The sequence below is a fragment of the Larimichthys crocea genome, chromosome XVII (genome assembly GCF_000972845.2).
Source record: "Larimichthys crocea isolate SSNF chromosome XVII, L_crocea_2.0, whole genome shotgun sequence".
Lineage (NCBI taxonomy): Eukaryota > Metazoa > Chordata > Actinopteri > Sciaenidae > Larimichthys > Larimichthys crocea.
In genome coordinates, this window is record NC_040027.1 from 7,327,903 (window position 1) to 7,342,501 (window position 14,599).

The 14,599-nt window shown below is 39.2% G+C and overlaps 1 protein-coding gene across 3 annotated transcripts; it reads right to left on the reverse strand.

Annotated features, from left to right (window-relative positions):
• Nucleotides 1-3,971: 3,971 nt before the first annotated feature.
• Nucleotides 3,972-14,355, reverse strand: LOC104938184 (sterile alpha motif domain-containing protein 9). Of its 3 annotated transcripts, none has more exons than XM_019263924.2 (4): nt 14,042-14,355; nt 9,789-10,497; nt 9,350-9,638; nt 3,972-8,761 (listed from the first exon to the last, which is right to left on the reverse strand). In XM_019263924.2, the coding sequence occupies exons 2-4, from the start codon at nt 10,485-10,487 to the stop codon at nt 5,136-5,138; spliced, it is 4,614 nt and encodes a 1,537-aa protein (XP_019119469.2). In that variant the 5' UTR covers nt 10,488-10,497; nt 14,042-14,355; the 3' UTR covers nt 3,972-5,135. The 3 variants fall into 3 exon arrangements, with proteins under 3 accessions (XP_019119469.2, XP_010752845.3, XP_027146352.1); XM_010754543.3 differs by having other exon boundaries at nt 9,786-10,497; XM_027290551.1 differs by having other exon boundaries at nt 9,783-10,497.
• Between the last annotated feature and the right edge of the window lie 244 nt (nt 14,356-14,599).

Here is a 14,599-nt window from a genome sequence, read left to right on the forward strand (position 1 = left end):
TTAATGAAGATTTTGTGAAATCCACACAAACATATGGAGAGTTTCTAAAAGATGTCGTCTTGTTATACATTAAACAGCTGAAACCATTAGTTCGTTAATAAGTGGGTGGACAGAAAATTAAAAAACATTTCCCGGGTTCAGAGATGCTGCTTTTCTATTGAATCATGTGTAATCATTTTCAGGTTTGGACCAACTCCAACAGTAAAATCCTTTAACATCAATGCATGAGCCACAATTATCCACTGAGACCAGAGAGAACAGAACGACAGTCACAGTGTTCAGACGCTTTGAAGCTGCTACAGTATAAATCCACCCTCAGTACAGTCGTCATGAACGGGGAAATTAGCTACAGAGACCAAAACTGTTTTTTGTACCAGGCTGTAAACATGTTTATTTCTGCTGTGAAGTTGGACATTTGGACATGGGGACTTATGGAGACTGACTCACTTCTGGAGCCAGCCTCAAGTGGACGTTAGAGGAACTGCAGGTTGTGTCTTCACTTCAGACATGAAGGTTGCTGCTTGGTTACAATAAATTATATTTTTTATTTATATACATTAATAACTTGACACCACGTTCACTAACAGTAGCTAAACTTTCTGTAAACTGTTCTTTAGACTACATATAAATGCCTCATACATATGTGCTTACACAGTAAATATGATGAACATAAAAGTCACATCTTACATAAGATGTTAAAACTCGTTAATTAATTAATTAATTAATTAATTAATTACATTCTTCATTAAATGTTGTTTTTGTTTTGTTTTTTTTACAATCATGCGCGCCATCTTGTTTCCTCCTCAGCGCCATGGTGACAGTTGCACATGCGCAGTACAGATCGAGCGTTGACATCATGAATTGTGATTGGATGATAGAAACGTCCTTCTTCAAGTTCAACCAATAGTTTGACTCCTTTCTGATTTTAATGTTTCGCGCCTGTTAACGGCTGTCACAAGCCCCGCCCTCCTCCTTCACACAGTCACGTGACTGCGGGGGCGGGAAGATTCCCGCCGGAATAATTTAAAATATTTAATAACTAACGATATATGACGCCCAAAAATAAACGCTAACACACCTGAGTGACACACACCTGAGTGACGCACACCTGAGTGACACACCTGAGTGACACAGGAAGACAGGTAAGCTAGCTAGCTACCCTCTGTTCTCAGTGAGTGTTAGCTTTACTTGTTAGCTCGTGTGTGCTAATGTTCGGCTAGTTTGAGCAGGTTCGCCACACGGCCAGGTGTGCAAGATGTAAAGGTAAAATGTAAATGTACTTTATTTATACAGCCAGTCAGTCCTTTCGGTGTACCAAAGTGCTTTACAGTAGATAATAAATAACAAGAACAATAGGTAAAAAACAAACAAAATAAAAACAATAAAATGCAACGAAATCGAATAAGAAATGATAAAAGTGTCATCACCAGATACCTGCCTTAATGAAAACATTAAAGCAGGTATCTGTATCTCTAGTGATGACGCTTCGAGACGCGCTTCAAACCCTGAACTACAAGTCCACAGAGCCTCTGCTGCGAGGCCGAGACGCATGACGTCACCTGACTGGTTCGCGGTCCAATCAGGTCAGGTCGTCGTCTCGGTTCTGACAGGTGAAGGTCTAAACTATGCTACTTGTGTGTTGTCGTAGTACAGGCATGTCCAAAGTACGGCCCGGAGGCCAATCACAGCCCACGGTCAGATGTCATGCGGCCCTCAGCTTCATGTTTATAATAATGTTATAATAATACAATATATTGTTTATATATTGTATTATTATAATATTATAATATTATATTATATTATAATAATATTATAATAATATAATATATTGTTTATATATTGTCAGATACTGTATGACTGAAGATTTGTCTTTTTTGGTTGACATGATGAAACATCTGAAGCTTTAAGGACATAACTGCTGCTGTTATATATCTGCAGATGTGACGCTAAATGTGACTTTCTGAATGATTCAGTTAAAGACAAAGAGTGAGACTGACACGACTTTGCGTTACTCATAATAAGTCATGTTTAAAATGAACGTGAGGTTCATTTTAACTTCATGCAAGTGTGACGTATTCCAAACAGTTTATTCTGTCATCTGACTCCAGATGTGAAAGAAAGGAAGAATTGGTTTTAGATTTGTTCACGCCTGATTGGCTTAGATAGATTTGGTTACATTGTCATTTAAAAATATATTTAATTGACTTTCGCCGAGCCCCGCCCCCCTAGTTACTGTTGCTAGGTCAAACGGACAGAGTGCCATGCCGGTGAGATGTACCGGTGTGTGTCAGTGTTTTTGGAGCAATACCTCCGCGATATCCTCCTGATCGAGGAAAAAGGTGTTACAACATGCAGTGGAGGGATAAATTCAAAATATTAAAATACACAACAAAGGCGACAAAACCACCATCGAGGCCTCAAGCGAAACCAGAGGAACCCCATGACCTCTACCTCACATGCAACCAGGACAGCCCTGTGGACCAGTCATGCTCTTGCACTGCTGGGTAAGTTCTTTCATATGTTATGGTATATTATTGTCTATTACAAGTATACAGCGTGTATAGGGTTGGGAACTCAGGAGTAGGCTGTCCGTTCACAAAATGCTGCATGAAAGATGAAAACAAAATGAGCTGAAGTTGCTTCTTTAAGGGCGCTATGTTCGACTTTGTTGACAACTGATGAAAAATAAGGTTAGTGAGCTCCAAGCATGGAGACCCAACACAACAACAGATAATATAGCTGGGGTTAGATAACACGGTAACTAATGTTGGCTAAAGCTGACGGGCTCAGAGGTTCTTCAATGTTTGTTTCATGTCTCATGTCTCATGTTCTTCAGTGATGTCCTTGGTGTCATGTAAGCAAAAGAAGACATTTGAAAAATAATGTACCACAATAACAATCTGACCGTGCTCCATCCTCCATAATCAGCACACCTGAGTGACAGCACAGCACTCCTCAATAACATAATAGACACATTCATATTCTCATCTGTCTCATCGATCTTTATTTGTGAATAGAACATAGTCAGTGTGTGTGTATGTAATTAAAAGCTTCCTGTCCACCATCTAATTCCTGCCTAATTAGACTGCAGGAGGGGTCACTGTAACTGAAGCTTCATTAGCCCGTCAGAGGAATGAAGCTTCTGAGTGTTGACTTTGAGAGACTGAGGCTTCATGGATTATTACAGTCGTCACGACTGATTCAGAAAACAAGTCTGGCCAGTGGTATAGTTTACAGTGTGTGTGTGTGTGTGTGTGTGCTGCAGAGACTAATCTAATCTTTATTTTTAATTTACCTGCTTAAATATTAATATCTGTTTTATTCTTGCAGTTGCGGACTTTAATGTTGGAGTGAACAACGACTCATGTCTCTTGTTGTCCACTTGTTGGAGCTACAGTCCAGTTCTGTTTTCAAATGTCAGCAGAGGGCAGCACAACACCACAGGTACTCCTGATGACTCTGGGTACAGCAGTAATGTCTGTCCCTGATATCAGAACAAATAAAAAACAGCTGGTACAAAAATGAGAAACATACAAGACCACGACTGATGATCCATACTTCTGGGAGTTACTTTGAAGAGTCAGCTGAGGGACAGCTAACAGGTTTATCTGTCTGATTTTAACAAGACATAACACTATGTAATATTCTAAGCAATGATTTCCTCCTTCAGTTGATGTCCCTGTACCAACAGTTATTATATTTCACTATTAATGTACCGATCAGAGAGTTATCATTTATTCTTAAACCACTGTAGATGTTGTTCAAAAGTTTTCAAATTTGAACGTCTTTGTTTTGTCTTTATTTTTTAATGTGATAATAATTTTAATGTGCAGGTATGTTATAGCGGGTAAGGTAAGGAGGTCAAAGGTCAGTACTGTATATTCAGAGTTCTTCAGAAATGATTTGAATCGGAGTGAGTTTGATGTACAGTTATAATGAAAACATACTACTAAAACAATTTAGAGACCATACACATGATTTTATTTTTATTTATATTTTATGACATTCATTTGGTAAGATCATGTCCTTCATAGAAAATCAGATGTCCACAGCAATTATTGATTTTTGCTCATTTTCCACTCAAAGGCAACAGATTGTTTAATAAAGTTTATAATAAAATGTAGAGTAAAAAAACAAAACATGTATATTAAACATAATGGTAGCTCAGTAGTTCTCAGTTGGTATTTGGGAGATCCAGGGCTCCTCGATCTGTCTTTGAGAAAATAAGAAATAATTTACCATCAGTCTTAAATATTGTTTTATGCTGTTTGTTCTTGCAGATAGAGACAGTTTGAAACTGCAGCAGGCAACAACAAAAACAAAATAAGTGTGTACAAAATGTTTATAAAAGATAAAATGACAAAGAAATATACAAATAAAATCATATGTACATACAGTTCTAGCTGTGGGATTAGAACTGAACCCTGCATTCTGTCTGATTATCAGTTACAGTTCATGTCTCAGTGCTTGTGTTGCACTTGTTTGTACATTGAACTACCCTATAATTAACTATGCTTATTTACATTAGCAGATAAATCAAAGAGGACACAGTTTGGTGAATGTGCCACATCTGCATGAAACAATAAAAACCCTATGAAAGTGAAAAACAAATGTTTATAAAAGATTAAATGACATCAAGAATAAGAATATAAAGAAATATAAAGAATATAAAAACAAATACACAATAACATCTAGAGCTACAGGATTGGTGTTTACCTGTGCAATCTGTCTTGTTTATCATTTCCTCATGTTTATGTGTTTTCCGTTATTGGCTGCCACACTTATTCAGTTCATGTATCAGTGCTTGTTTGTATAATTAACTAGCCTTAAGTACTGCATTGGTACTTGCAGATAAATAAATAGCACACCGTTTAGTGAATGTGCCACAGACAACAAGACACCCTCAGAAAGAAGACAGAATGTTTAGAAAAGATGAAATAAAATGAATATAAACACACACACAGCCAGAGCTACAGGATTGGCATTTACCTTTGCAAGCTGTCTTGCTTGTCTCGGGTTGTGTTTTTATAAGGTGGGTTCGAAATCCATTGAAATTAATCACTGGCTGCCACACTTCTCTTTCTTACTGTACAGTTCATGTGTCAGTGTTTGTCTTGCACTTACAATCCAATATCCTAGTTGTCATACTGGATATCATAAGCAAGGGGTCCATTAATAGCAAAACCAAGGTAGAAAGAAACCCTTTCTGTGCTGTAACCACTTCTTATACCAGCTAAGAAAGCTGGACGAACAGGGATTTTCAGGTTTCCATAATTTGCAAACACTTCTCCTTGCTCAATGGTTCCACTGACTCGACGAAGGCGGTTGATGATGGGTTTGTCTTTAAATATATCTCCATTTCGCCAAAGTTGCGCCAAGGTGTCACGGCGCATCTTCTTAAAATTCTCATCTAGTTGAGGTTTAGAAACAAGTCTCCTGAGTCCGTCTTCTTTTCCCAAGTAGAGGTGGGCAACAGTGTTCCTATTTGGAAACCGCTGAGTCAGGCGCTTGTAAGACGAGTTTCGAATTGCTTTCACATACGTCACAATCTCTGTGTTTACCTCCGTTGGACTCGGCCAGAATAACAGCAGAGCCAGGTAGTAAGGATCTGGGAACAGATATCTAAGTCCTACATCCTGCAGAGTTTTCAAAAGTAGAGCGGAAAGGTCGCTGTGAGGCTTCACGTGTTTCGATGTTGGTGTCAAAAGGTAAAGAACTATGTTTGACAAAATGTAGTTGATTGTCTCCTTTGTCATTTGTTGTTTGTTGATAAATTGTTGTTGCCGTTGCAAGAATGCATAGCACTCAGTGATCCTCTCAATCTCTTCGGGAGGTTTGTCCAAATGCTGAAGAATCCCTGTGAATGTATCTGCTTGGTTCTTCTCAAGAAACAATCTTTTTTCTTCAACATCGATTTTTAGATTGAGATTAGGATTGTTTTGTTTTTCTTTTCTCATTTCCTCTCGTGTAGTGCAAAAAAGACTTACGTACTTTTTAAAATGACAACAGATGGTCCAACGATTCTTTGAATCAAATTCAGAATTGTTTGCTTTTATATACGTGAAGTAATCGCCAAGAATTTCAAACGTTTCTTTTGCTTCAGTTTTCAAAGTGAGGAGAAACTGTTCATGTTCTTTGATGATCTCCTCGTATCTGTTGTTGGTCTCATTGTCCTCCTTGTACACGCTGGTGATTGGGATTGTTTTTTGCAGAAAACTCTGCAAATACTTCTTCTTCATTGGATTACTTTCTTCAAAGAATGGCAGTCTGCCCAGTATCTCAAACAGCAGGAAAACTATTTCCAGCACACCCACATAGCCATAAACATTATATGACATTCTGGGATAGTCATCTGACTCATCATCAGCAGCTTCCTCCTCATGTTCATCCAATGTCCTTGCCAACTCCTGAGCCTTTTTAAATGCTGTGATAGCATTAGCTGCTATTTTAATGTTGGTGTTTAGGTCTTCTGCATTGTGCAATGTCTCCTGCTTTTCTCTCTGGTTGTTAGATTTTAAATTGCTTTTGTGGATTTGCCCAATTGTGTCAAACGTGTATGGGTTTTCTTTAATTTTCTTGGCCTTTTCAGCCCATTTCAGAGCCTCTGGGTGGTCTCCCTCTTTGATGTACAAATATCTCGCCAATGCCTGAGGAATAGATGCACTGGTCACAAACCTGGATGATGCTTTCACAAAGATTTCTTGGACAGTTTGCCTCCCCTGCTGGCTGTGGACTTTGTTTATGAGAGGAGAAAATGGTTCTCTCTCTTCTCCATCTTTCTTGCGCTGTCTTTCAATCAACATTCTTTGAATTGAGAGCATGAATCTGTGTTTGACAACTCCAACGCTGAAGAACAGATCACACTGAAGGACCTCCATAGTGATATCACTTACTTTTAAATTGCAGCTTCTTGCCAACTCTGCCAGACATGCAGAAGCGATGGAGTGATGAAGGATTCGGATTCCTTTGTATCCTCCCAGCTCCTCAACTGTGTCAATGATGAGGAAGTTTGAATATGGCTTCATTCTTTCCATTACACTGTCCTCTTTCCAGCAAATCATTTTCATCCCCAAAAAATCTTCACAGAGAGAGAGAGAGATTTCAGATTCTGCCACATGGGTGTTAAGTAAAGCTAGAAAGGTAAACAGTCTAGCCTCCTTTGAGCTGGAATCTACATTCTTCAGTGTGTTGTGAGCAATATCATTGATGTATTTGTCATCAAAATTACTCTTCATGATCATGAAACTGTAAAAGTTTTCAGGTTTTTCATGAGTTTCTTTGAGCTCTTTGAGTTTCTTTTCAAACTCCTTCTGTTCTTCTGGTGTCAGTGAAGCAGTAATGTATAGACTCTGCATTGGATCTTTGTGCTTTCTGTATTGCTCTATGGGGTTATGGGAACGAACACAGTGAATGATGATGACTTTGCAGTTTGGAGCGTCATCCACATCTAAGCTGTCCTCCACTGCAGCTTTATGTATGCAGTTCACAAGATCATAAGGATTATCTGTTTCTTTTGAATCATCAACTAACAGCAGAACTGGAGATGGTTTCTCATTTCCAAGTTTCATGAGCCTACTGACTTGGATGGCAACTTCTGTCTTTGGCAGTGTGTTGTCTTTCAGCACAGCACATCTGAACTCTTGACGGAGATCCCACACCACATGCATTGCTAATGTGGTACCACCACAGCCTGGATGGTGAAACAGATTGAGCAGATCACACATGTTTTTTGAATCTTTCAGCTGCCTTATCATCTTCTTCACATTTTTGTACTTGTCCCGCTTGACAAATGGTTTCGCCTTGTCTTTGTCACAGAAGTAGAAGTTCCACCATTTGACTTTGCCTCCTCTGTAGAATTCCTCCTCAACTTTGATTCTGAAGTCACTAAACTCTGAACTGTTTTCATCATAGATGTTTTCACACTGATTCAGACACAAAATATCCAAAGCAGTCATGAAATCTCCATCCTTCTGTTTCAGGACAACAGCGCTGGAACCAGAAGAGGGAAGCAGCCTTTCAGATGACTGACTGACTGGTCCCAGTGCCATTATCGTACCATTAATCTCACTTAGCGTTAGTTCATGTATGGACAGAGAGCCAATGTCAAAGTCACACTTTTCTTGTATCAGCTGTCTCCATTTGAAATATATGCTCTGAGATTCACAAATAGTGATTATGTTTTCCTCTCCAGTGTGTTTTATGAAAGACTTATAGGTGTCAAAGACTGGGTCTTTCTCAGTGTCCACAGGTGAAAGTAGCAGGAATATGATGAGACTTCTTCCATGGAGAAGAACTTCAGGGTTACAAATTAATGACACCAACTGCTCTACATCTCTGCAAGATTTCCTCAGCCAGTTCCTATAGTCTAACTCCTTGTTCGAGTCACTATCAAGGTCATGTCTGCCATTGCAGAAGACCCAGCTGGTCTGTTTACAGAGATTAAGTTTCTTTATCACTGATTCAGTCTGTCCTTGATATTGTGATGGGTTATGCAAATTGGCCACCCTTGAATCTTTGTAAGAATTACACAGCCCACCTGAATTGTTAGAGTTGGGGTCAAAATCTAACACACAGAACAGTTTCAGCTTGCTCAAAAACTGGAGATACTGCAGTTGTTCTGGACTGCTCTTGTTTACAACAACAACAAATCTGTCATAGTTGTCCAGTGAGTTCCCACCACAAGTCAACAAATTCTTTAGTTTGTCACCCTGGTTAGCTTCTTTCTTCAAAACTTCTTTTGGAAGACGCAGCTCTAGTTGACCTTGATGAACAGTGAAATAAATGCATCATTTAGTAAAAGCAAAACAGAAAACACACAAAGCACCACAAAAGATAAAGATGTGTGTTATTCTCTATTTATCTTATTGTCAGCAAAGCCTATTAAAAAACAACAACTAATAATGTCTTTTAGTCCTTTCTGACTTTGTGTCTGTCTCTCAGCTTCAAGTCCATCGGTTCCTACTTTATACTTCATATGGTTCATACTACTGTTAATTTCCCAAAGCAGCTGCTCACTGTAGTTTGGCAGCCAGGACAGTGTGTTTGAGACTGAGTCAGAATATTGGAGCTCACTAGCACAGAGCAAGAAGACACTGTTATCTATAAAACACAGATAATTCTTTTGTCGGATAAGTCAAATGTTTTTGTGGTTTTGGTCTTTGGGGCTTGTTGACAGTAGTAAGTAGTAACTGAGTTAATGGGATTCGGTACGTGTCTGCACGATACGACTGAAAATTCTCTTTTATTCATTACTGACTAATGCAGGCCATCAAAGAAATACTAAAACAAAATGCTTATGAAACTAATTATTGCAACTTCCATTTGAATCTGTTTACATTGGTTGTCTTACCCATGCTCTTTTCCAGCTGACGGACGAGATCACGTTGATTGATTTCCTTGAGAATGTCTTTTGTGACTCGTAGGGCGTCCCTGCTTCCATAGTGGTCAGTCATTAACTTAGCAGTGTCCATGGTGTCCTTGCCCTCCAGTCTACTCAGAGAAATAGGTCCATACTTGGATTCGGTGTATGCTTTTAAGTTGAAATGAAAACGTTTTAAATCTTCTTTTGAGAGATCCTCTAGAGTTTTCTGGATCTCCACAGTGATCCTGCTTTCGTCTGGTGGGACTGTGCGCAGTCTCTGCAGGAAGAAACAGAAGTAAATATAAATAAATCCTGAAGGTTCATTATGCCTTTACATATTAATAGTTATATTATTCATTATAATTAATATTTCTAATATTTATATGGTCTATTATAATCTGTAAAATAAGAGGAGTTTTATCACCACAGTTTCTTTTCTCCTGGCCCCCAGGTTCTGTGTCTTAGCCGGTTGTATTTCCTCCTTTCCTCCTTTATCAAATGGCTGCAGAACTTTTTCAGATTCATTTTCCACCTTTTTTTCTGTTTTTGATTCCGGCTGTATGGTTGCTGTCATCAGGCTCTGTTCACATTGAGTTGGTTTTGGATCTTCTTTCTGGTCGGTGCCGGTGTGAAGGATGGGTTGCAGTGTCGGCTCTGGTTTCTTGTTCAACTGACGGAGTTCTGCCAGAATCTTAACAGCAGGTCCACTTTTTATATCCAGATCCAGAAAATCCTGCTTCCTGAACCAAACAAGGCAATCTCCAGAAACATCTTCCTCCTGGAGCCTTTCTGCATATCTGCTGTACACGTTCACATGCTGCAGTAACCACTGGGCCACTTGCTCCTTTGTCCAGTTTTCCACATATGCAGGGAATTCTGATTCAAGCACTGATCCTTCTTTCAGACTTTTGAGAGCTGATGTGATTTTGACAGCAGGACCGTGTTTTATTCCTAAGTCCAATATGTCTCTCTTTTCAAAGGCAACTAGATAATCTCCCAACACTTCCTCTTCACTAAATTTGTCGGCACAAGTCTGATGAACTTTGACCTCTGTCACCAGCCACCTGTGGACGTCTTCCTTAGTCCATTTTTCAAATGGTGGTGGTTTTGTTGTTGAACGTTTCATTTTGAATCACCTAAAAAGAAAGTTAAGATAATTAAAGATTAAATAATTGAAAATTTGAGAAGATATATTGTCTTAAGAAAGACAACTTCAATGTTAAAAGAAATGTCAGAGATATCACACTGTTGGCCTTTTTATAAGAGGTGGAAATATAGTTTAACGCAATTGCATAAAAGAAAAGTCAAGCTGGACATTTTAAACACAATCAAAACAAAAGCTGTAATTCAGATGCAGTTCATAGAAAAGTATCTCAACAAACAGTAATTATACCAGAACACAACAAACGTTCATGCCCACCTGAAGCATAACCACCCGACCCAGTTTTCCCAGCTGGGGAAAAAACTGCACCTCGAGATGCAGAGCCTTTGTCCTGACAGTCAACACTCACTGAGGCGTTTGGTCTACAAAGTAAATATAAATGGAACAGCGCAAAATGGTGTGCACTCACAGAAGGTGTAGTTCGCTATATCGTAAAAGAAATGCTGCCCTTTAATACAGTTGAAAAGCCAGACAGTATGAATTGGCTGCGAGAAAATACATCACAAATGGCAATTCCTGAACTTTACAACAGAGTGAAATATGACACATTAAAGGAATATGATATAAACATGATATATTATCATGTTCATGCATGCAATCATTTGTGGGACAGTAATCGTCCAGCAAAATGTGTTATCGTCCCAGGCCTAGAAATGCCCATTTAATGTCAATGAGAAGCACTGCAAATAACAGATTGTGTTTCATAAGCAGGGTTCTCCAAATGTCATTACTCACAGCTGTGGCTATTTATGGCACCCATACCACTAATTAATCTCACGTACCTATAAAAACTGAGCAATTTTATCGATCCTAAGATATATATCGATATTTTGTTTCCACAGAAAGTATCGATTTTTCAGCCGTGCGTATCGATACATTAAGTCCCGTTCAAATCCCGTGTACCGCCCGGCACTGCTCGCTGCCCATTTTCCCCGTTGGCTTTGCAGGAAGAGTGATCAGCCGCTAGTGTCGCTGCAGAGCATTTCTAGCAAGTTACCCGTCTAGATACTGTCTGTACACAGAGAACTACAACTTCCTCTTCCTGTTTACTAGGGATGGGCATGAATAATCGATGATCGATAATTAATTGTTAAGAATTGTGTCGATAACGTGAATTTTTTTTATAGATCAAACTTTGATATTAAATGAAGGTTGCGCTGTGTAGTGTGAGTCTTGAAGTAATGCAATGAGTTTCACTGTGTGGCAGCAATGAAACATTTTACCAACCGGGGGCGATATTTGACTAAGAAAACGGTATACTCAGCTACCTGCGAGTTTCTGTAGATATCAAAATGAATCATGAAGAGGTCACGGCGAAGTGTGGCGTGGGACCATTTTGAATTAAAAAATAACAAAGTTCACTGCAAAGCCGTGTATAAGTACAACACGTCCACGACTCCAATGATGTACCACTTGAACAACGTGCCTCCGTCAGTGCATCCTGCTCTCAGCCGACCATCAGCTCAGTGTTCACACGGAGGAGCTGCAATGCACAATAAGCGGAGAAAATTACCCAAGGGATTTGTTCATTGATTGAGATGGATAGCCTGCCCTTAAGTATTGTTGAGGGCAAAGGTTTTCGAGACCTGATTAATTTAATTGAAGCAGCATATCATATTCCATCACGACTTTCCATCACCAGACTGGTAAGAACTGAAGCACCATCACCTGCCACTACATCAGTGATGGCTGGCGAATGAACTCAGTGGTCCAGCTCACAGAAATCCTGCCAGGCCGGCATACAGCTGACCTCCTTGTTGAGAAAATGAATGAAGCTGTAGAGCAGTGGGGACTTGAAGGCAGTTATTGCGTCCATGCGTCTTTGACAACGCGGCCAATATCATTGCTGCCAACAGTCCCACCAGAGTGCTCTGGATATCCGTTGCCTGCTTTGCACACACCCTCCAGTTGGCCATAAATGACGGATTTGCATTGTATCTGCATCGGGTAATATCAGGCTTTGTTAAGTAATTAAATGTTAGGTAATCTCTCCCTTACTTTCCCCCGTCTTTCTCGAAGTATAATTATGTTTTTGTTTTGTTTTGTTAGTTATTGTTTAATATGATTGTTTAAAAACTTTTTTTTTTCAGTTTCAGTTTTTTCTGTTTCAGTTGTGTTTAAGAGTTGTTCCAGGCTCTGCTGCTTTAGAGCACCGCATATCTTTAAGTTTAACCATTGAACGTCAGGTTTAACTGCCATAAGAGTTGGACTGTTCTTCTTGTAATAAAGATTTCATTGAGAAACAACATTGTATTTGTATTTTTATTGCATTTTTAATATAAAAAATATAATGATTAATTGATAATTGATCGTTAATTTTCCCAATGATCTATCAAAGAAATTTATTCGAATGCCCATCCCTACTGTTTACACAGTCAGAGTGAGGAGATTCAAGAGAATGGCAGCGAACAGAAATCTAGCACCTTCATGCTTAAAGCAGAAGTGATCCCACCACTTCGGGTTTATCCTCTGGGGATGGACCAAAAGTCTAAAGTTTTACATATCTGTGAATATCTCTGAAACGGTTTATGATGGAGAGTGTTTTTTCTATGCCACTGCGTAAAAGACCAATCGAAAAAATAGATGTTCGGCAGACTGAAAGCACAGTCAGCGAATGGACAAATGTTACTAGGCAGACTAGTTTCTTTTTCAAGTGGAGGGTATCTATGACGTCTTCTAGCCAATCAAAGGACTCTGTGGTCTTGTGGGGGAGGGACAACAGAGAGAGAGCTGTGTCTGTAGAGCAGAGTGCAGGGAGCTCACAGAGCAGAGTGACAGAATAACTTCATAAATACTATTTCTATTGAAGGACAGGTTCCCCTCAACTCTCTGGAGGCTCTTTGCTTTGCTCAGTGGCATGCCTGAGGAAAATGAGCCCAAGGACCTTTTTTATTTTATTGTTCTTCATGTATTTGGTTGAAAAACTGCACATGTATGTCAGGCAAAGGTTTTAAAAGTAATATATTAATTCAAAAACTCTTCACTAGTAATATTTGAGGTGTGATATGACAAAAATCAGACTCATTTTGTCCAGCATTTGCAAGCTGAGTATCGTATCATGAGATTAGTGTATCACTACAGCCCTAGTACCTATAAACCACCATCGTGGTGATCTATCAATCATCATGATTGAATGTTAATGTTTGTCTACACTGTTACTTTCACCACTGCTGTCAGACAGCCCTCTCCGACGGAAAAAATAAAAATCCTTGTAGAATCTCCCAATAAAACAGACCAAGCTCTGTGTGTGATTATGTTGTTTTTGCAGTCTGTGCTTGTCAGCCACCACTGCCTGACAAACAGGGTGTGGTTTGAACTGCATATTACACCCTAAATGTCGCCTGCTGATTAATGGAGCCATTTCCTGCCAAGGTATTTGTCAGTGAAGTAATAATCAAGAAGGCACCGCTGAGACAACTGACACATAGTTCTAATTCAGAATTTGAGATTCAGAACTCATTGTTCAGCTTAAATACAAAATCCTCTATTAAAGCTTGAACAACCAAATCATTTCTCACCTTGAGATGTCCTTTTTTTTGGGTTGCTGACCATCTCTCCTGGAGCATGAGAGGTTTGATGATATACTGAACAGAAATATAAGTCCACAGTCGTCTATTTACGTAAGGTTTTGCTGTCATGAATCCTGCACTACACAGTGAAAATTCTACCTTCCTTGTTGTCTTCACGGAAGTATATCCTATAAAAAAACAGAAGCCCGCCCCTGCCTCATCATTTCCTGTGAGTAGTTTCAAAGCAGTGTGGTTGTGCCACACACAGAATCATACCTAATCATAAAACAAACAAAACACAAGACAAACTGAAGTGTTATGAAGACTAAATGAAGAACTAATTCAAACTGATTTTAAATGAGAAACAGGTAAGATTAGCAAAGCAGAACCCTGATGCTTTTTAAGACGTTGTCCTGAGTGTGGTTTTGCCCGACTGTTTTTCTCCACTGTGATAGTTCCTGTGTTGGGCGGAGCTGAGCTTCTCTCCCACGCACAGGACAAAGTATTTAGAGACTTTACTTCAGGAAAATATTTTATTGTTATTATTATTATTTTCATTTTATTGAG